General features: G+C 64.0%; 2 protein-coding genes across 2 annotated transcripts in view; both read left to right on the forward strand.

Moving 5' to 3' along the window:
• CELSR3 (cadherin EGF LAG seven-pass G-type receptor 3) overlaps positions 1-17798 on the forward strand; it is a 37135-nt gene extending 19337 nt beyond the window's left edge. The window contains 26 exon segments of the mRNA XM_036030363.1: positions 333-449; positions 549-697; positions 913-1028; positions 1249-1407; positions 1897-2097; positions 2629-3520; positions 10110-10268; positions 10352-10491; positions 10676-10786; positions 11328-11491; positions 11685-11849; positions 11927-12079; positions 12229-12311; positions 12408-12555; positions 12819-12932; positions 13049-13126; positions 13478-13573; positions 13671-13777; positions 13940-14009; positions 14932-15024; positions 15111-15212; positions 15602-15694; positions 16442-16630; positions 16847-16901; positions 17166-17302; positions 17551-17798. Coding sequence (XP_035886256.1) covers positions 333-449; positions 549-697; positions 913-1028; positions 1249-1407; positions 1897-2097; positions 2629-3520; positions 10110-10268; positions 10352-10491; positions 10676-10786; positions 11328-11491; positions 11685-11849; positions 11927-12079; positions 12229-12311; positions 12408-12555; positions 12819-12932; positions 13049-13126; positions 13478-13573; positions 13671-13777; positions 13940-14009; positions 14932-15024; positions 15111-15212; positions 15602-15694; positions 16442-16630; positions 16847-16901; positions 17166-17302; positions 17551-17565 — 3906 coding nt within the window. The 3' untranslated portion in view covers positions 17566-17798.
• Positions 17799-19400: 1602 nt separating this feature from the next.
• Positions 19401-20289, forward strand: TMEM89 (transmembrane protein 89). The gene is made up of 2 exons (XM_028518511.2): positions 19401-19694; positions 20097-20289. Exons 1-2 carry the CDS (start codon positions 19401-19403, stop codon positions 20280-20282), a joined length of 480 nt encoding a protein of 159 aa, XP_028374312.2. The 3' UTR covers positions 20283-20289.
• The last annotated feature ends 1228 nt before the right edge of the window (positions 20290-21517 follow it).

Below are 21517 nucleotides of genomic sequence, written 5' to 3' on the forward strand. Positions count from 1 at the left end.
CGCCGGCGCCCCTCTGCCGCCCCAGACCAGGTGCAGCTTCGGCGGTGGAGGCTCTGGCGCCAGGCAGGGCGTTGGCCCAGGCCTGGGGCTGACTCCACTGGCTGGCTGGCACCAGGCTGGGCGCTGGTCCTAGGCCGTCCTGTGCCGACACCGAGGCCCCGACCCCTCACCTGCTGGCCCCGCTGACCTTGGCTCACTCTGGTCACTTGGGCCCCTCGGACCTCTCACCGCCTTGGCTGACCTCCTCCGTCTCCCCTGCTGGGTCCCTGGCTGACCCCTGGTGGCCCCACCCTGCCTCACCTCCAATCTCGCTGCCCCTTGCTGACCTGCAGGGCCTGGCCGTGCTGCTGCTCTTCTGTGTCCTCAACGCAGATGCTCGGGCCGCCTGGGCACCGGCCTGCCTGGGCGGGAAGGCAGCACCCGAGGAGGCCAGGCCGGCACCTGCGACGGTGAGGGGCTCGCAGGGCTGGGGGGTCCGGCCGGGGTCCCCGGGAGGCCGGGCGTGAGGCTTCGCCGGGGCTGGCTCATACCCTGTCCCCCACCCCCAGGGGCCTGGGGCTTATAACAACACGGCGCTCTTCGAGGAGAGCGGCCTCATCCGCATCACTCTGGGCGCCTCCACCGTCTCCTCAGTGAGCAGTGCCCGCTCCGGCCGGACCCAGGACCAAGACAGCCAGCGGGGCCGCGGCTGCCTCAGGTGAGCGGAGGGGCCTCCTCATGCTGGGGACCCAGCTCAGACCCGTCCCCCTTCACCGGGGCGGGCACCCCCAGAACCCGAGTGGGCCCTCTGAGCCGCTGTTGCTGCCCCGCCCCCCGGAACGCCTCCCTGGCCATTCCCCAAGCGCGCACGGACGCCCAGCCCCCAGAGCACCCCGTCGCATCCCTCTCTGACGGGGGCCCCTGCGTTTCCAGGGACAATGTCCTGGTTCGACACGGCTCGGCTGCTGACCACACTGACCATGGCCTCCAGGCTCACGCTGGCCCCACCGACCTGGACGTGGCCATGTTCCACCGAGACGCTGGTGGAGGTGGGGGCCTGGGCCAGGGAGGGGGGAGGCAAAGGCTCGCTCCCCAGCGCCCTTTCCTTCTGCCCCAGGTTGGGGGCAGCGGCTGACTGCAGGGGCCCCGGGCTCCCCCGTCACTGCCCCAGGAGGCCCCCAGCCGGCCCGCCCGCCCTGGCTCTCCCGACAGGTCCCCTCCCTCCCCGGCGCGCTGCCAGGCCCTCCCCTTCCCCACCTCCCGCTCTAGGTGCGGACTCCGACTCTGACAGTGACTTGTCCCTGGAGGAGGAGAGGAGTCTGTCCATCCCGTCCTCGGAAAGCGAGGACAATGGCCGCACACGGGGGCGTTTCCAGCGTCCACTCTGCCGGGCGGCTCAGAGCGAGAGGCTCCTCACCCAGCCCAAAGGTGATGGAGCCCTCTGGCTGCGCGGGTGACCACGAGACACCCCATATTCTACTTGGGTGTGACCCAGGGACCCTACTGTCCCCTTGGGGTTCCTGGGGCCATCACTGGGCCCCTGCCCTCCCCCGCCCCAGCCCGCTAGCAGGGTTCTGCTGGCTGGAGACCCAGGGACAGCCCGGGTGACAGGAGAGCAAGGTCAGGGACGTCAGAGGGGGACATGTCACCCCTCCGTCCCCCGGTCTTCCCTGAGGGTTGGGGTTCCACTCTCAGCCATCAGATGTCCCCACCCCCAGTGTCTGTCCACTCCCCAGTTAAGCACGAGGGCTTGTTAGTGACCCCTCCCTGGATGCTTCTTTCAATCGCCGAGAGAGGCCCCCTGTGCTCAGCGGGAACAGCCAGGGTCGCGGGGCTCGTTGGGGTCAAGGGTCCCAGAGTCTGGTCACAGGGGTCAGGAGTCGACCCAGAAGCCCGTAACCTGTTCTGGCTCCGCAGACGTGGATGGCAATGACCTCCTGTCCTACTGGCCAGCCCTGGGGGAGTGTGAGGCTGCTCCCTGTGCTCTGCAGACCTGGGGCTCCGAGAGGCGCCTGGGGCTGGACACCAGCAAGGATGCGGCCAACAATAATCAGCCAGACCTGGCGCTGACCAGTGGTGATGAGACCTCCCTGGGCCGGGCCCAGCGCCAGAGGAAAGGTGCGATCCCTGACCTTTGAACTTCAGGGACCCCTGGGACCACCAGGCCCTGACTCGGGCGATTTCATCCTCCTAATCCCAAAGTGCTTCACAGGGACCCCCAGCTCTGCCACGGGGGTCTGCTCCTCTGCCCTGCATCACAGTCCCTGGGGACCGCCCCATCATGGCCAGGGCCCTGCCTGCCCCGTACCCTGGTCTGCACCACAGCACCCCCAGCGGCTCCTGCCCCATCCCGGGGCAGGGGGTTCTGCCCTTTGACCCTGCCTGCATCAGCAGGACCTGGTAGTGGGGAGGTTTGCCCCTACCTGTGCATGAGGGGACTGTCCCGTCCCGACCCAGGCGACCACTGCCTCCCCTCTCTGCCCCTCTTGCGCTGCCTCTCTGGAATTGCCGGGAGCTGACTCTGTCCCTCTCCAGGGGGTTTCTGTCCCCAGCCCACGTCACAGAGATCCCAAGGCTGCCATGTCCCCAGGCCCAGGGAGTTCCCGTCCAGCCATATGCACGCCCTGTCCCCTCTTTGTCCCCCCACAGGCATCCTGAAGAACCGATTGCAGTGCCCACTGGTGCCACAGACCCGAGGTGGCCCTGAGTTGTCCTGGTGCCGTGCGGCCACCTTGGGTCACCGTGCCGTGCCGGCTGCCTCCTATGGTCGCATCTGTGCTGGAGCGGGGGGCACGGGCAGCCTTTCGCAGCCAGCCAGCCGCTACTCCTCCCGCGAGCAGCTGGACATGCTTCTCCGGCGGCAGCTGAGTCGTGAGCGACTGGAGGAGGTGCCTGCCCCCGTTCTGCGCCCCCTGAGTCGGCCGGGCTCCCAGGAACGCTTGGATGCCGGGCCGGGCCGCCTGGAGCCCAGGGATCGGGGCAGCACCCTGCCACGGAGGCAGCCACCCAGAGACTACCCTCGTGCCATGGCCGGCCGCTTCAGGTCGCGGGATGCGCTGGACCTAGGGGCGCCCTGCGAGTGGCTGAGCACGCTCCCTCCGCCCCACAGTGCCCGGGACCTTGACCCACAGCCCCCACCTCTGCCTCTGTCTCCCCAGCGGCAACTCTCAAGGGACCCCCTCTTGCCATCCCGGCCCCTGGACTCTCTGTCCAGGAGATCGAACTCAGGGGAGCCGCTGGACCGCGTGCCTAGCCGGCACCCCTCACGAGAAGGCCTCGGGCCACCCCCGCAGCTGCTCCGAGTCCGGGAGGACCCGGCCAGTGGCCCCAGCCAGGGCCCCTCCACAGAGCAGCTGGACATTCTCTCCTCCATCCTCGCCTCCTTCAACTCCTCAGCCCTGTCCTCCTCCGTGCCGTCCTCGAGCACGCCCTCGGGCCCGCACACCACTGCCACGCCCTCCGCCGCCACCTCCGCGCTCGCGCCCTCCACGCCGCGCTCCGCCACGTCCCACAGCATCTCGGAGCTGTCGCCAGACTCAGAGTAAGCGGGGACCAGCCACCCACTCACACCCCGGTCAGCTCGGGGCCACCTCCTGCGCACCCTGCCCCTGGGCTCTGCCACAGAGTGGGGGGTGGGTTGGCGGACGGTGTGGGCATCCCCCCCCCCCCGCCCCCCTGCTCAGCACAGCCAGGGGCCCGCAGGCTCAGGGCAGAAATCTGGCAGGGAGTGGGGCTGCAATTAATAGGGGCTTGCTGGCTGTGCTGTTGGGTCAGCCCCCCTCCCCTGAGCCCCCTGGGCTACAGGGGAAAGTTAGGTGCCGTGCCTTGCAAAGGGCTGGAGCTAGTGGCTGGGCGAGGGGCGGGGGGCAAGGCTGAGGTATGGGAGGGGCAGGGGGGAGAAGCCATGCATCGGGGTGAGTGTGGGGTAAGGGTGGCTCAGAAGTGGTGCCCGGACATGGGTGCCAGGCTGAAGAGCTGACTTTGAGGGTACAGCACGCATCCCCGTATTCATTTGTTTATTCAGCCACCGTGAGCTCCCTCCTGCCTGTGGGCACTGAGGGTGTGGGCACACGGGGACTGAGGTGGGCCCTGGGGTGTCTGTGGGGCAGGGATGGCAGATGTACCCGAGAAGCAGCCGCACACACAGGAGTCAGAGAGGGAGGGGAGGAGCCAGGACTTGCCAGGCCTCAGGAAGCCAGAAGGAGAGTCAAGTTTTAAGGAGGAGGAGCTCTGTGGGGGTCAGGCTCTGTGCAGGCCTGCAGGGTGAGAAGGCTCTGTGGGGAAGGGGACCCCGGTAGTGGGACAGGAGAGCCACGGAATCGGAGCAGAATCAGGGGAGAAGGAGGGAAGGAGAGTGGGGCCAGGGGCTGGGGGCCTGGTGCGCAGGGGCTCTGGGAGGATGTGGGGGACGGGCCAGAGGGGGCTGTGAGCACCACCTGGGTCCACCCGCAGCTTAGCCTTGGGGTCTGGCTGTGGGGGCCGTGGGGCGGGCGGACTGAGCAAGGTTTCAGGCTTTGGAGCCCCCCTTGACAGCTCTGAGCCTCCATTTCCTGTCTGCAAAGTGTGTCTGTAGTAACAAATCCTGAGATGTGGAAGGATTTTCTTTTTAGATTTTTAAAAAGATTTTATTTATTTATTTTTAGAGAGGGGGAAGGAAGATAGAGAGGGAGGGAAACATCAATGTGTGGTCGCCTCTCATGTGCACCCCTCACTGGGGACCTGAGTGGGAATCGAACTGGTGACCCTTTGGTTCACAGGCTGGCACTCAATCCACTGAGCCACACCAGCCAGGGAAAGATGTAGAGATTTTTGAGACAAAGATCTATCAAGTGCTTAATGTGGTGTCTGTACATAGTAGGTGCTTGCTTAGTGCTTAGGGAAAAGACAGAAGTGGCCAGCCACGGACCCTTGCTGATGGGCCTGGGGGTCCAAGATGGGTCGAAGGGATTGGAGAACCCCACCCAGAACGGGCGTGAAGGGGCTAGGGGCTGAGAGGCACAGGTGAGGGGGGAGGCGAGGGGCGGTGGCCAGGCCCGGTCTGGTGGTGGGAGTCCAGAGTCACCTGACTCACTGTCCCCTCGGCAACCAGCTTTGATCCCCTCATTCAACCCTGCAGAGTTCCCAGAAGTGAGGGCCACTCCTGAGGGGCAGACAGACGGCAGGACAGCAGACAGGACAGCGGAGGACAGTGGCCGAGGAGGATGTGGGCTCACAGACAGAAGATGCCAGGAGTCTGGGGCCGACCCCGACGCCCGGCTTTCCCTGCGCCGCACTGCTGAGCTTCCGTGCTCGCCCGTGAGCGTGTGAGCGTGCATGTAACAGGTGTGCAGAGCCTGGGACTGAAGGCAGGACTTTTATACCTTTTGTACCTTTGTAACCAGAGAGATATGCTTATGTTATTTTTCAGCTTTTCCGTTGCCTGGGGTTCTGAGGCTGGGCTGGGAGGGGGAGGGGGACAGAGGGAAAGAGGCGCAGAATTTGGCCCCGTTTGGGCTCCTGGCAAACCATGTGCTTTTTTTTCTCATCTTACTGGGGTAGATTCAGGCCAGCGCTTCCTGGGACCCCAGGCTGACCCGAATGTTGTCAGGCCCCAAAGTGCAGAATTGACCTCTGCTTTTTCCTGGATGCCCCGAGGGCCAAACTTCTGAGACTGGCGCGCGGTCTCGGAAACTAGGGTCCTCTGACCTCCTCACTGGGGCTCGCTCAGCGCCCCCCCCACTCCCCGTGGACGTGGATGTTTATCGCGTGGAGCCCCTGCCACTTACTGCCTTATGACCTAGGACTGATGCTGCCGGCCCTGGCGGGGCAGCAGAGGTCGTGTTTACAGAGCGAGGCGTCCTCTCTCCCGCGGGGAGGGGCTCAGGCCTCGAATCAGACTTTTCTGCAGAGGGTGGACTCAGGGGTCTGTCTTCAGCCCCGCCGTGAGCAGACGTCGTCCGTGGTGCCATGTGGTTCCCTGACACTGCCCCCCGGTGTCAGAATTTACGCTGAAGGATGGGGTAGGAGGGAGCGCCGAGGGCACTGGCCGGGCAATGGAAGGCACAGATTGTTTACAGGAGCCTCCCTGGCCCCAGGCAGCCGGGCTGCCCCTGCCTGCCCCTGCCTGCCCCTGCCTGCCCCTGCCTGCCCCGCCTGCCCCTGCCGGAAGTGACTCAGTGCCACCCTCCGTGGGCGGGCTCCCTCCAGAAGGGAAAAATGACTGTTAGGACCCTGTTCACAAAACTCTCGTTTTTTATTACTTTGTCTGATGTCCAGAACTGGGGACTTTTACATTTTGTTCCTTTGTTTACAGGTCAAGATTTAAAACATTTAAATACTTTGTTTACAACTTAAACGTTGGAATTTTTACACTTTGTTTACAGTCGAGAATGTTTTCCACCCCTTTGTTTACAAGAGGAAGGTAGAAAAAGTGGGAGAGGGGCCGGGGGATCCCACTTATGAGGACCCCGGCCTGGCCACCTGGAGGGGCTTCTAACCCCTAGCTCTCCCAGGCCAAAGGTCAGCCCTGAGCCCCCTGCCCAACAGCAGGCCCAGAAGCTCAAGAGTAGGTGCCCTCCTACCACTGGGAAAAGTGGTGTGTAGGGGGAGGGGGGTTTGTGCAGACCCCTCCCTCATACGCAGTCTCTGGAGGCAGTTTTCAAGGAGATTACAATTCCTCTTTTACTGACCGGTGCCAAATCCCGCCAGCCAGGACCCCAGCTCTCCTTACCCAGAATGACGCCCACCCTCAGAGGGTTCCGAGGGCCACTGCGGGGAGAGGGGGTTGTCCTCGCTATGTCCTAGGTTCTGTAGATGCCCCTGTCCGGGGTCGCCCCTTCAGCCCTGTGACCCCATTTCCTGTCTGTGTACATTGTTCCGTGAAGCCGCGCTGTTTTGGGAATAAACTTCTATACAAAATGGTCATTGTCTCTTCTGTTGGGTGCGGTAGGAGGGTGGCTGTGAATGATTCCAGCCAGGCTGACCTTTGGGAGAGAAACCTGAGCGCCGCCTCCTCCTAAGAACGTTCAGCTATTTTTAGCCCATTTCAGAGGAGGTTTAGACCGGGTTCCCATCCCTTTTACCCTCCATTCTGGCCTTTCTCCTTGTGATTGGGGCCCGAGGTAGGAGCGCAGGTGCTGGGAGTGAGGTCCAGAGAGAAACCCCCTCCTTCGTCAAGGTGTTAGGCGAGATAGAGAGTGAACCCCGGGCAGAGAGGGGGAGGCAGACGGGGCTCACTCACGCGCTCAGCAGTCCTGAGCCTGGTCAGATAAGACTGCCAGGCGTGATGAAAATCATGAGGAAAACTGCGATAGCACAGGAGGAGGGGAGCCCTTGAAATTCTGTGTGTATCGTGTGTATCACAAGCCGGGAAAGAAAGCGTTTGAAATTGTACGTTAACCCCAAGGTCTAGAGCAGGGAGGAGGAGGAGGGGAAAACTAGAAGTTGGCTACCAGCATAAAACCCCTAAAATCCCACGAGCCGGGGCACCCAGACTAGCTGGGTGCCTGCCTGCAACTTTGTGCTCCAGTGTATTTCATTCATAAACTTGCGATCTCGTTTCCACTATATGTGTTGTCTCTCAACTGAATTCGTTCCTTGTGAGCCAAGACAAGAACGGAGGAGGGGGAGCCCCCTAACTCAGGTCTCCCCAGTGACAAAGGCGGCAGCGTGATGACGTCCTAAGTCTTACAGGCTGCAGCCTTAACCGGGCATTTTTGCCCTGGCCAGGGGTCAGACCAACTCTAGGAACTGTCTTTGCTAACCCTTCGGCCCGTTGACTGCTCTGACCTCTAGTTACCAGCCTCTCGGACTGAGGCGCTCAGGGCATCTGTGTTTCTCAAGAAGGAAACTTGGGCTACTTGCGGGGAGGAGAAGCTCTGCCTCATTTCAGGTCTGGGTGCCCAGAGCTGCAGGGAAGCTTTGGGCACCTACCGTCTCAGAGACATGGCCAGTCTCGCGGCAGAAGCCCGAGGGTGGCTCCCTTAAAGAGATGCCCCACGGACTCGGATACCCCACACCCAGGGCTAAGGCTCTGGTCACTAGCCGCATCCCCGGGCAGCCTGCCTACGTGGGGGGTTTCCTTCCCCATCCCATGGGGACCGTCCACAAGGAAGTCAGGACCTGGTATCAGACCCATCCCACTCAGAAACCTGGCGCCGCGGGTCCGAGTTCTGCAGGGTCACCAGGCTCAGGCAGGAGGGCTGGGAAAGAAGGGGTTACACCGAAAATCTTTCTCCCCACCCCCCACCCCGAGCACGCCCCGCCCCGAGGAGGACGCTGAGGCCCCGCCCAAGCAGGTTGATTGGCCCAAGTCTTCGTCCTGCTCGGGGATTGGCCCGCGGCTGCGCGCCGCAGACCTAGCCTCTGTCTCAGCCCCGCCTTCGGGCCTTTAGCGGGCCCCGGGCCGGAGCTGTTAGAACCGCTGGGCCCTGGCAGCGCGCCTACCATGGGGTTGTCAGAAGCGTCGGAGTGAGTGCAGGGCGCGGCCTGGGATCCCGGTGTCCACGAGGCGCGGGCCGCCGCCCGGCCCTCGCGCAGGCCCCCGGCTTGGGTTAGCTCGGAAGGAGTACCGCTAAGTCTGGAGCAGCCATTTCCCGCCTGGATCGCCTCGGTTTACTGCTTTGCCGACTTTCTGCTGGCGACTGCCCAACCGCGGCGAGGGAAGGGGGATGGCGGGAGCCGGCGCGACCCCAGCCCCTGAGCGCTGTGCGGAAAGCAGCTCGAGAGCTGCCTGGCGGCTAGCTAGGGGCCGCAGGGAGGAGGCTACGTGCGGAGGGGCCCCGGCCTTGGAGGTGCGCCGGTGGGGCGCGTCGGTGCCGGAGGTCCCTGCAAGGGAGACGGTAGCGAGGGCCTGAGTCCACCCAGCTGTACTACTGGTCCGGGAATGAGCGCCGGTATTCTGGCAGCTGTGTTCCCCCCAGAGGGAGGGGCCGAGGCTCTAAGCCCCGCCCTCCAAGCGCGGGTTCGGCTGGGGCGGGGAAGACCTGAGCGACTCCACCCAGGAGGAGGGGTGTGGGACTGTTATCTGCTAGACAGAGGTGCCAAGTCTTGGTGGATCTTTGCACCACTCCACTCGTCTCTCTCATCGGGACACCCGGTGTAGAGAGGCCGGCTCCTTGGGTGGGACCCTACAGATCGGAACTTTCCGGACGGGTGAGAGCTTTCTCAGCAGTGGGGTGGGGGGTGGGGGGAGCTTTCCTCCCGGTAAGATGCCCCCTGTGAGATCCGTTCCCAGGTGGGAACTTCACCCAGATGAGAGCTTCCCTTAAGTGGGACAGCACCTTTCTAGACCAGAACTTTCCCGGCAGGTGAAAACTTCCCCAGCTGGCGAAAGCGTCTGGCCGCCTATAGCTAGATCCCTCTCTCGTAGTTCCTGTTTCCAGGACAGCTTCTCCCCAGGTGACAGCTTCCCCCACATCTCCTATTCCCAAGTAAGACCACCTGCCGCCTCAGGTGGGAGCCTCTGGGCAGATCAGAGATTCCCCCCAGGGATGGGACCTGCCGGGCCAGTGAAAACTTTCCTGTCGGGTGGGAGCTGCCCTTCCCAGATGGAAGCCTCTGCCTCCAGGTGAGAGCCATCCTTGGCTTTCCCGAATTAGGCCGAGCTTGTCTACAGCCTGGAGCCTGGGGCTGGAGACCCAGGGGCAATCTTAGCCCCAGTACTTCCCTTCCCTTAGAGGTGAGGGGCTCACCTGAAGAGGGTGTGCCTGGAGAACTGGACTTCTTCTGGTTTGCTGGGTCCTTCCTTGCCTGCCAGCCAGCACTGGGCTCATGGGGCAGCTGTTAAAGGACTCAGCCTGAACAGAGACTGGCTGGGGGAGGCCAAGGGGCTCAGGGGAGGAGGCTGGAGTGGCAGTCTGCCTGAGCTGGACTGGCGGAACCCTCGGGGCTGAGCAGCCACACCGAGGGCTGGAGGTGTGGACTGGGCTCATCCTGCTGTCTGTCGGTTGGGACTTTGGCCCAGCAAGAGGCTTCCACTAGCCAAAGTTCAGGTACTACCCTTACCTGGGCGTGGGGCCAGCTGGAGTCTGGACCTACCTAGATCTTGGGGTCTAGAAAAGTCAGGTGGGCGACTCTCTGGTCCGATGTGGAGGTGTGGGGGAGGTTGGGCCATGGGTGCCCTCACTGTGTCTCTGGTCTCGCCACCCCAGACCGAGGGACACGCAGGTGCTGCTGGCCTCAAGAGAAACCATGGAGCCGAAGAGGCGAGACTACCACGTGGAGCGGCCACTATTGAACCAGGAACAGCTGGAGGAGCTGGGGCGCTGGGGCCCGGCCCCTGGGGCCCTCCAGTGGCGAACCTGGTTCCAGTAAGGCTGAGGGTGGGGGCCTGGGGGAACCCTGGCAGGACTTAGGCCGCCCCTGTCCTTGATACCGACCCTCGTGTGCCCAGGTGCTCCCGTGCTCGGGCCCGAGCCCTGCTGTTCAGACACCTCCCGGTTTTGGCCTGGCTGCCCCAGTACCCCGTGCGTGACTGGCTTCTGGGGGACCTGTTGTCTGGCCTGAGTGTGGCCATTATGCAGCTCCCACAGGGTGAGTCACCCCTGACTCAGGGGCTGTGCCCTCAGCCTTTGGGTAGCGACCCTGGCCTTGAGATCTTCTCCCTCAAGAGAACCCTGAAGCCATGACCCCTGACCCCCCGAACTATGGCCCATGAGCTGGTGCTGGGATTTCCTCGTCCTTTCCCTTGAAAGTATTGCTGCCATTCCTCCTCCAGGCCTGGCCTACGCTCTCCTGGCTGGACTGCCCCCTGTGTTCGGCCTCTATTGCTCCTTCTACCCTGTCTTTGTCTACTTCCTGTTTGGCACTTCCCGGCACATCTCCGTGGGTAAGTGGAGCCAGGCCCGGCCTGGCGAGAGGATAGCCACATCTCCCGTGGGGGACAGGGTGAGGGAGGGCTGCACAGGGAAAGGGAACTCAGGGAAGAGGGGAGCATTGGTGTGGGGCGCTGGGAGACTCCCCCGGGGGTCATGCGCAGGCTGGGCCAGGCCTCGCCTCTGAGCAAGGGGCCGCAGACTCGGGGACCTAGAGGCCCTGGCTGTGGGAGGACGTGGGTGGGTGAAGCAACGTGAGAGGCCCAGAACTTCCCACGGGCCTGACAGCTTGAGCCAGGCTGTGGCTCCATCTCGGTTCCACTGTTTGTAAGGGGAGTGGCCCTGAGCCAATGCACACAGGTAGGGCAGGGCAGGTGATGCAGGGCCTACATTGCCAGCCGCCCCAGGAGCCCTTGAGCCCAGGGTTCCCCTCTGTTGCGTGGCGCCGTCCGAGGATCTTTGTCTAGAACTGAGGTCTCCTGGGCTGTCCCTTACGACTGGGGCTCCAGGGCAGGACAGTGTCCTCTCCCCTTGAGACCCGCCCTGTCCTTGTAGGCACCTTTGCTGTCATGTCCGTGATGGTGGGCACTGTGACAGAGTCCCTGGCTCCGGATGATGCCTTTTTGCAGGCCCCGAACTCCACAGTCAACGAGACAGCCAGAGACGCTGAGCGGGTGCAGCTGGCCTCCACGCTCAGCGTTCTGGTCGGCCTGTTCCAGGTGCGGAGCGGCCGGGAATGTGTGCCCCCTGCTGCCCGCCCACCGCCAAGCCCGCTCCCACCTCCTTAGGGTCTAACCACGACCGTCCTCATCACGCCCGCCTCCGGTCCCTCCTGCCCTGGGCTCTGGTTCAGCCACCCCCCCTCCCCGCCGGGCCCCCTGTCTCGCCTGACTGCCCCTGGCCAACCCACAGGTGGGGCTGGGCCTGGTCCACTTCGGCTTCGTCGTCACCTACCTGTCGGAGCCTCTGGTCCGCGGCTACACCACCGCCGCGTCCCTGCACGTCTTCGTCTCGCAGCTCAAGTACGTGTTTGGCCTCCGTCCCAGGAGCTTCTCCGGACCGCTGGCCCTCGTCTATGTGAGTGCAGGCGGGAGAAGGGACGGGGAGGGGCGGGTGCGGCGACCTGGAGTGCTGGCTGCGACCCCCGCCCTCAGACGGTGCTGGAGGTCTGCGGGATGCTGTCCAAGAGCCTGCCCGGCACGGTGGTCACCGCCGTGGTGTCGGGAGTGGTGCTCGTGGTGGTGAAGCTGTTGAATGACAAGCTGCGGCGTCACCTGCCAATGCCGCTGCCCGGAGAGCTGCTCACGGTGCGCATTCCGGGGGCCGGGGCGAGGGGCAGGCGCCGCTCTGTCCCCGTGGAGTGGGCACGGGTGAGAGTGCCTGGGGGGGAGGGGCCCGGCAGAAAGCCCCCGGGTGGCACCTCCCTGCCTCCCCTGACGCTGCCCTCTCCCCGCAGCTCATCGGGGCCACGGGCATCTCCTACGGCGTGGGCCTGAACCACAGATTCGGGGTGGATGTCGTGGGCAAGATCCCTACAGGGTGAGCTCCGGCCCCCGGAGGTCAGGGAAGGCTGGGCAGCCGGGGCCGGCGCCGGCGCTGGCGCCTTCCTTTGGGCCTCACAGATGCCCCTCACAGGCTGGTACCTCCATTGGCCCCCAGCCCCCAGCTGTTCACAAAGCTGGTGGGAAACGCCTTTGCCATCGCCGTGGTTGGCTTCGCCATCGCCATCTCGCTGGGGAAGATCTTCGCCCTGAGGCACGGCTACCGGGTGGACAGCAACCAGGTCTGGGGGATGGGACGTGGGGGCAGCCTGGTGGACAGGCGACCTCAGGGCCTGGGAGGGTGGCACACCAGGGAGACAGCGAACAGGTGTGCTGGGACCACGTGGGGGCTGAGGGTGGGAGGGCAGCAGGACGCCTGGGACAGCGAGCCTGTCTTTGGGGCTACCGAGGAGCGGTGGGGGTCGGGGGTGTGCAGGCCGAGACACGGGCGCAGGGACCAGGCACCGCCGGCGGCGGCGCCTCACCGCTGTCCTCCCCGCACCAGGAGCTGGTGGCCCTGGGCCTCTGTAACCTCGTCGGGGGCACCTTCCAGTGCTTCCCCGTGTGCTGCTCCATGTCGCGGAGCCTGGTCCAGGAGAGCACGGGGGGCAACACGCAGGTGGGCATCCGGTGCGGGCGGGTCTGGCCTCTGCGCACACGGGCGGCGTGACTGGGCGGTGCCCCCCACTCGGTGCCCCCGCTTCCCCACCCCCCTGTCCCACTTCTGCCCCGCAGGTGGCTGGAGCTGTCTCCTCCCTCTTCATCCTCGTTATCATCCTCAAACTTGGGGAATTCTTCCAAGACCTGCCCAAGGTGAGCCGGCCCCCCACCCCACCCTACCCCAGACAGGCTTGAGGGCCTTGGCCAAACCAGGGGCTCCGGTCAGTCTGCCAGGTGGCAGGTAAGGGGCAGGGGATACAAGGTCATGCGCTGTTTTTCAAGCTCGAGATCTTTGGGGGTGAGATTTGGAGCCAAGGGTCAAGGGTTAGAACCTGTCAGAGTCAGATCCAAGTTGTCAAGTTCAGGAGGTGGGTGGTAGTTCTCGCCTGTGGTTAGCACGCCCACGCGCCCGAGGTCAGTCTGGCTCGTGCCTGGGGGGTCAGGGGGTCAGCAGGTCGGCATCTGGGACCCCTCGGCAGCCCCGTGACACCCCCGCCGCCACAGGCAGTCCTGGCGGCCGTCGTCATCGTGAACCTGAAGGGCATGCTGATGCAGTTCAAGGACATCCACTCACTCTGGGTGGCAAACCGCATGGATCTGGTGAGGGGCCCGGGAGCCCAGGGGCCGGGGCGGGGGGTCAGTCTTCGGCCCCAGCGGCCTCGCTGCACCCCGTTGACCACTGCCCTTCTGTTTTTAGCTCATCTGGCTGGTGACCTTCGTGGCCACCACCCTGCTGAACCTGGACCTGGGCCTGGCCGTGGCGGTGGCCTTCTCCCTGCTGCTCGTGGTGGTCCGCACACAGCGGTGAGTCTCCCCTCTCGGCCGCCCCCGCAGTTCCAGCTGGTGAGGGGTGAGGTCCACGCCGGCTCCCCCCAGCTCTCCCACCTCTGTGGGGGGGACCCAGGCTCCAAGTTTGCCCCCTCCTCATGTGCTGCCCCCCCCAACTCACTCTCGGTCTGTCCACAGGCCTCACTATTCTGTCCTGGGGCAGGTCCCAGACACAGATGTTTATAGAGACGTGGCAGAGTACTCGGAGGTGAGCAGCAGGGAGGAGGCGTGGGTGGGGTAGGGCAGCGGCACAATGGGCCTTTGTCGGTCCCTTCCACGCCTGACGGGGACACTTCGGTCTTTGGAATTTCAAGGGAGGAAGTCGGGTCTGTGACCCCCGCTCAGATTATGAGGGGCTCGGCTGGGCCAGAGGACGAGTGGACAGAGATGGGCCTGGGGGCCTGGGGCGGCGTCTCTCGGGGCCAGCAGTACGAGTCCCGTGCTGTGGTCGGCCCCGGGTGGGGCGTGTGTGCGCGGCGGGATCCTGGGGCTCCAGGGTGTCGGGCAGGGTTGTTTTTGTTTGTTTTTATCCGGTGGAGTCATTCAATCTGTCATTCACTGACCTCCTGAGGAGTCCAGTGCCCAGTGCTGGGGCTCTGGTGATGGGGACCCAGAGATGGGGCTCTGGACTCGAACAAGCCCATTCCCCCTGACATGGAGCCTTGAAGGCCGAGCACAGTCTGAGTGAGGGGGGGGATGAGCAGCTCCTCCGGCTGCAAAGGGCGGGACAGGAGGGTGGGGGCCTGGGCTGAGCCCTGAGTGGGGAGTGAGCTGGGGAAGGCTGGGCCGGGACGGCAGCTGGGGGAGGTCTCCGTCTGCCCACCCGGGAGGAGGCCTAGGCCCCACTGACACCTGGGCTGGGTAGTGGCAGGGGGGCAGGGGAGGCAGGGCGGAGGGGGGTGCAGATGCGCTGGAGGAAGCCCGTGGGGCAGATGAAGGAAGGGGCAGAGCGGGGCAAGATGAGGGGGTCAGGGCAACCTGCGCCCCAGGCTGGGCCCCCCGCTGGCCAGCCGGGGAGCAGAGTGCTGGGGGCTGGGGGGAACTGGGTGCCGGGGAGGAAAGGCAAGAGAACAAGATGCCTCCAGGAGAAAGGGCTCAGCCGCCCCCACCATGACCCGTCCCATCCCCAGGCCAGGGAGGTCCCAGGCGTGAAGGTCTTCCGCTCCTCGACCACCATGTACTTCGCCAACGCTGAGCTCTACAGTGACACGCTGAAGCAGAAGGTGAGGCCTGGGGTCCCCGGGGTCCGTGCCGGAGGGCCCCTCGCCTCCCCAAACACCCCAGCCCCTACCCTGGCATCCGTCTCTAGTGCGGAGTGGACGTGGACCGCCTCATCTCCAAGAAGAAGAAGCTGCTCAAGAAGCAGGAGCTGAAGCTGAAGCGGCTGCAGAAGGAGCAGCTCCAGACAAAGGCAAGGGTCCCCCTGGGCCAGAGACTCCTGCACCCCCCTCCCCCGCCCCCTGTCCTGCAGCTGCCTGTGCCCAGCCTTTCTCCCAGCCCCCCGGGCTCCTGACTCCCCTCATCCTTTCTCCCTGCTCCTCGCTCCCTGCTGGTGGCGTTTTGCTCTTCTCCTACCTCCGAGCCCCGGGGCAGCGTGAACCATCGCGGTCCTCTTCCCTTCGCGGCTGCTCCCGGAGCTGGTCAGAACGCCACAGCCTCCGGCCTGGCTCAGGTCCCGAGCTCCGGTTCCTGGCCTGCTGACTGCCCAAAGCCAGAGGTCAAGGCCAGGCCGGCCAGGCACAGCAGCTGCTGTGTGGCAGCCGGGACAAGTCTTTCCCGTGCCCCCCTTCCCTCGCCTAGGCTGCTGCCTCCAGGGGCACTTCCATTTCCATCGATGTCAACGCTAGTGACGGACACGTCAAGAGCAACAGCCTGGAGGGCTCCAAGGCCAAGGTGAGGCTGGAGGTGGGACGGGCCCCACCTCCACGGGCTGCGGGGGTGGGGGTGCTCCGACACGCCTGGCGAGGAAAACCACGGACCTGTGGCTGTGTAGGCGGCGGGGACACTGGGGGGAGGGGCCGGACACTCTGGAGGGACCTCTGGCAGTATGCCATGGAACTCTGCTGTGGCTTCCTGCCTGCGGTCTGGGGCCTCGGTGAAGACCTTGAATTTGCGGAGTCCGAAGGGCCCCACACAGCCCCTGCTTCTGGGTAGAGGGGAAGGCACTGGGTGTCGGGGGAGAAACGGGGGACCGGAGGGCCGCCGAGCTCCGCTGCAGACGCAGGCGGGGCGCCGAGGTGTCGGCACGCGCACAGGGCTGCACGCGTGTCTCCTGTCTGTCCCCCCGCCCCCTTCCCCTTCCCCTTCCCCTTCCCGCTCCGCCCCGGCTGACTGAGGACAGTACTCTCCTTCTCAAGTGCCCTGTTGGGCCTGGGCCCAGGAGGTGACAGAGCAGCAGGCGTGTGCCCGCGTGTGCTCCCGGAGCCTGGGCGTCCTCTCCCGCGTGTCCCTCAGTGTCCCTCCTGCCTGCATCCGGGAGGCTCCCCATGTCCGTGCCCCCATGTGTCCCCTGCAGGCCCCACGTTTGTCCCACGCCTGCTTGTCCCACCCCTGGCCCCAAGTGTCCCTGCCTGCCTGCCTGTCCCTGCAGTCCCTGCCTCACCCCCTCCCGCCAGCCCCTACACTGTGTCTGCTCCCCAGCAGGGGAGCACAGAGAATGAGCTACAGGATACTGCAGCAGCCAGCGGTCAAGACGACGCCGATGCCAAGGCCCCAGACCGGTCCACCCTGGAGGCGCTGGGCCTGCCTCCGCCAGACTTCCACAGCCTCGTCCTGGACCTGAGCTCCCTCTCCTTCGTGGACACCGTGTGCCTCAAGAGCCTGAAGAATGTAAGGGGCTGGGGGAGGGGGGCGGCCACGGCTCTCCAGCCCCTGCCCTGACCCCATCGCTCGCTCTGAGAGCCCTCTGAGCCTTCGGACCCCCCAACCCAAACCAGCTGAACTTCCCCCCTAAACTCCCTTCCCCTGGCCTGCCTGAGTCTCCCCCTGCAGCCCCAGAGCCTCCCCCTTTCCCCCCCGTAAAGCGGGCCCCCTTTTCTGCTGCAGATATTCCGAGACTTCCGGGAGATCGAGGTGGAGGTGTACATGGCCGCCTGCCACAGTGCGTGGGACGGAGACCGTGAGAGTGGTTCGGGAGGGGCGTGGGGTTCTTCTGGCCCAGGGGTCCGCCGGGAAAGAGTCTTTCTCTGAAACGGGAGGTCCGAGGTGAGGTCTCCTGGGAGGCAGGGGTCAAAGGTCAAGGGTAACTAGGCGTTCTTAGCTGCGGCCTCAGCGGGGAAGCCTTGGTGACACCATCCCGCTGGCGGCTGGGGCTGGGGCTCCTGGTGGCTCCTGGAGTCAGGAGAGACCCGCCCCTCGCCGACAGCTCCCGTGGTCGCCCAGCTCGAGGCGGGGCACTTCTTCGACGCGTCCATCACGAAGCAGCACCTCTTTGCCTCTGTGCACGATGCCGTCGTCTTCGCCCTCCAGCACCCGAGGTCCAACCACGTCAGCCCTGTTTTGGTGAGCTGACCTCTGGCCCACTGACCTCTTTACCTACTGCGTGTCCTTACCCTGACCCCAGCTCCAGGTAGTCCCCGCTCTGCCTGGGTGCCCCTGACCCCAGTGGACCCACTGCCTTCCCCTCGTGCCTTTAGGTGAAGTTGCTCCAGGGGCAGAGGTTGCTGTCGGGGGGGTGGGGACGGGGGTGGGGGAGGGCTGGTATGTGCCCCTGGTACCTGACCAGAACCTGCCCTTGTCTGCCCGCTCAGGCCACCAAACTCTGACCGTGCGGCCGTCCTGCCTGAGACTGCCTACCTCCGGAGCTCGTGACGGGGCACCTGTGAGAACCCCTGCGCTGCCTCCACTGGTCACCCAGGAGTCCCTCCGCGCACACACACACACACACACACTCACAGACAACTCAGGGATGGAGGCCTGGACTGGGGCACTGGCCAGGGCAGGGGTGGGGGAGCGTGCGTGTTTTCTACTTCAGGAATAAAGACTCGTTTGCCTGACACCAGGCTCTGCTGTTGCTTGGTGGAGGGCGGGGGGGGCGGCCACAGCCCTGGCTCCTGGCCCTTCTTATGCTCCAAAGTGGGAACTTGAGCTAAGAGTTGGGGGCAGGCAGTGGGGGCAGTGAGAGTATACAGTAGGCAGGAGAGCTGTGGAGCCAGGCCCCCGTGGGGCCGCCCAGGTTCAAGTTTCTCCCCAGCCACGCAGCCCTCAGCGCCTGGATCTCGGCTCTAAAGTACACAGTTGGAATTGGCTGCTTCTCAGGAATGGTCTGGTCTCAGGGACACCAGACAGGGAGCTGGGCAGGGCAGGTGCCGCCGGAGGGGGTAGCGTGAACACCTGAGCGGCCAGGCGAGGAAGCGTAGGTGTTCGCAGGTGCTCGCAGGTGCTGCCAGGCCGCATTTAGCGGTAGACCACACATGACTGATTTACGTGGGAAGATGCTCTCTGTATTACTAGGTCGCCTGGGCTTGGCAGGCCACTGCCAACCGGGAAGCATGGGCCACCTCCGCCGGAGAACAGCATCTGGACATGCGGCCCCGCGGGCAGCCGCGGGCTTTCCGGCCAGGGATGCTCTGCGTGACTGGGAGGTGGGAGCCCCCAAAACTCCCCCCGGGCCTGGCGTGTCCTCACCAGTAGAACAGGAATGGAGACAGCACCCGCCTCCTGTGTTACTCAACGAGGAAATGCCACCGAGCCCTTGGAACAGGGCTTGGGCGAGTGGACGGAGGTGGCGCCGCCCTCTGAGTCCTTGAGTCACTTGTCCAGCTCAGGTGTGGTCAGTGCCAGCCCCAGACCTGCAGCCCAGGAAGTCACGGCTTTTGTCTACTCTGTCACCCTGCGTCCTGGCACCAAGGACTGTGCCAGGCACCAGGAGCAGCGAGTGACACGTGGCAACGCTTGGCAAATATTGGTCGAGCGAAGCTTATGGGCTGGAGAGGAAGCCAGACCTCCAACAGGAGATTTCAGCTTCTTAGAAATACTTCGGGAAAAAAAAAAAATGAACGGGGTCACTCAGGGGAGAAGACTGTGCTGCCCGAGAGGATCATGGAAGGGAAGGTGGTGCTGGAGAACTCCAGCTGTGAGAAGCGCCTTCCCAGGTGTGAAGCGCCTTCCCAGGTGTGAAGGGCAGGGCCCCTGCTGTTGGGAACAGTGGGTGTGTTCAGGAATGTGGGCAGGCGGGAGGGGACACCTCACAGGCCAGGGTGAGCCTCGGGCCTTATTCCCAGGGGGGGCCCCACACTGTGGAGCGCTCACTGTACTTCTGTGTAGACTGTCCCGGAAGGCTGGGCATAGGGAGTCGGTGAGCAGTTCCGCTGGACAGCAGCATTGGGGGGTGGGGTTAGAATTTTAGGGGGTGGGTGTTAGGTGTGGGGGAGGGCTGGGGAAAGGAGGTGGCCCTTCAGTCCCGGGCCCCGAGCCTGCCGTGTCACCGTCCCGGGCCTGGCACTGTACCTACCACCACGCTCCAGCACATTTTCTGGCCAGGCTGTCCTTGCTGAAAGGCCAGGGGCCCCGCTGGAACCCCCAGCCCCTGCCAGGCCTGCCTGGGGGGGGGTGTTTTCCTGTTGCCAGGCGCCCGGGTTCCGAGGCTCTTACTGCAGCCATGCCCGGCGTACCGTGCTTCCTGCTGCTGCTGCTCCTGCTGGCCATGTCGGCGCCCTCCCAGGCCTGGTCTCGGCCCCTGTGGTACCAGGTGGGACTGGACTTGCAGCCCTGGGGGTGCCAGCCGAACAGCCTAGAGGGTTGTGGGACCAGCCTGGGCTGCCCCAGCCACTGGATGGGCCTGGGGATGAACCCCATCTACCCCGTGGCGGGCTTCACGCTCACCACCACCATGATGCTGGTGATCAGCCGCAAGGTGCTCAAGAGGTGGCGCTCACAGGGCAGCAAGAGTGAGGTGAGCCCAGCTCTGTGCGGCCCCCGCAGCCTCCTCCCTCCACACACGTCCAGTGGGCTCCTCCCCTGCAGTCAACCCACCCCCACAGCCCCCCCCATCCTCCTGCGCACGTCTGCGGGGCTCCTGCTGCCCCACCCCACCACTCACACCCCAGGGGCCATACGTATGCCTACTCGCATCAGCCCCTGGCCGTACCCCATGGCCAGCACCCTGCCTCCCCTGTCTCCCCGCGACGCCCGTTCCTCACCCAGCCCCCACGGGCCCCACGCCACTCTAGCCCCCAGATCCTCCATCAGCCTGACCCCCCTTCCCAGCCCCTCCTCCGTAGCTCCATTACTGCCCCGCAGCACACTTGCGCCCCGGTCCTCTGCTCTCACTCCTGCCCCTTGGTCCTATCCTCAGCACCTGAAGGTGACCACGGACATCTCTGGACCCTATAAACATCGGACCCCGATCTCAGACCATGCCATTCTCCTCACCGTCCTGCACATGCTGGATGCCCTGCTGGCCCAGATCCAGGGCCACCTGCAGAATCTAGCTGCTCAGCAGCCCGCGCAAATAAAGGGGACTCCCACCCCGAGTGGGTGACTCAACACACGCCTCTCTCTGCCTGGTGGCCGACTGGGGTGGGGAGGGCCCAAGGCGCCGGGCAGGGCTCGCACCTGTGTGTTTGCTCTCCCAGGCCAGCCTGGCCCTGTATCCCCCGCTTTCTACCTGTAGAACCCACACACTGTTGAGGCCTCAATGCCCAGGATGGGTGGGGCCCAGGCTGGCTCACACTGCTCCATTGCCCTCTACCAACTGACGACTTCACCCAGAAATAGAACTGCTATTCTGGGGTGCCTCAGGGGGCCCCAGGGGGGTGGGAGGGGACTTGACTGTCAGGTTAGACTGCAGGGAGGGATGCCCAGAAGTGAGACCCTGGGCTAGGGCCGGAGCATGGATGGCAAGCCCTGGCCGCCTTCCTCTCTGTGGTGCCTCAGACACGTGCTGGCACCCGAGTGGTGCTTGTTCAAGGCCCCGGGAGGTGGAGTGAAGGCTGGACCTCCCCAAAGGGGCCCTCACCCCCCTCCCTTCCTCTGCCACGGGCAGTCCAGGCTGAGTGGGTACTGAACCTGGGCATTTTAGGGTCTCTTCCAGAAAAACAACGTAACATTATGATTTCAAAAATAGAAACAAGTGAATTGAAATAATAGGAAGTCACGACAAATGACTGACAAATGTTAAAAAGTTGGCAAACACTACAGTGCAAAGTCCAGAACAATAACATATTTGTGGTGTCTTCTTGATATGTTTCTGTAATACTCCCCCCCACCCCCACGTTTTCTGGCTGCTCACTCTGGTGGCCTATATGTAGAACAAGGATTCTGTAATTTTGGTGAAAATATTTCCCCTGTGGAGAATAGAAAGATAATTCAGTCTTCCTTCTAACATGGCTGGTTGAGATTTGTATTTTAATTATTGATCGTTTAAAAAATGTATTTCCTTACTTGCTGTTGATGGTGTCACATGAAGGTCCTGGGTGGTTTTCAGATTTGGGGAACTTTCATCGACTTTCACGAGAGATGCTGAATGATTTGGAAGAGTTTTCCATGGATGGGCTTCTGGCTCCACTCATTTCAAACCTTGTTTTCCCTCCACGGCCCGCAGTTTTTCTAGCCCTGGGCACTGGGGGGCAGGTTTTACTATAAACGCAGCAGGACCTTGTACTTCTGTCTCCTGACCAGCAGGGGGTGCCTAGAGGCCATTCCTACACCAGGACAGGAACACTGAGCAAACCGTCCTCAGCCGGGGAGCAACCCCCGTAAATATGTCGCAGTAAA

The sequence above is a fragment of the Phyllostomus discolor genome, chromosome 7 (genome assembly GCF_004126475.2).
Source record: "Phyllostomus discolor isolate MPI-MPIP mPhyDis1 chromosome 7, mPhyDis1.pri.v3, whole genome shotgun sequence".
NCBI lineage: Eukaryota > Metazoa > Chordata > Mammalia > Chiroptera > Phyllostomidae > Phyllostomus > Phyllostomus discolor.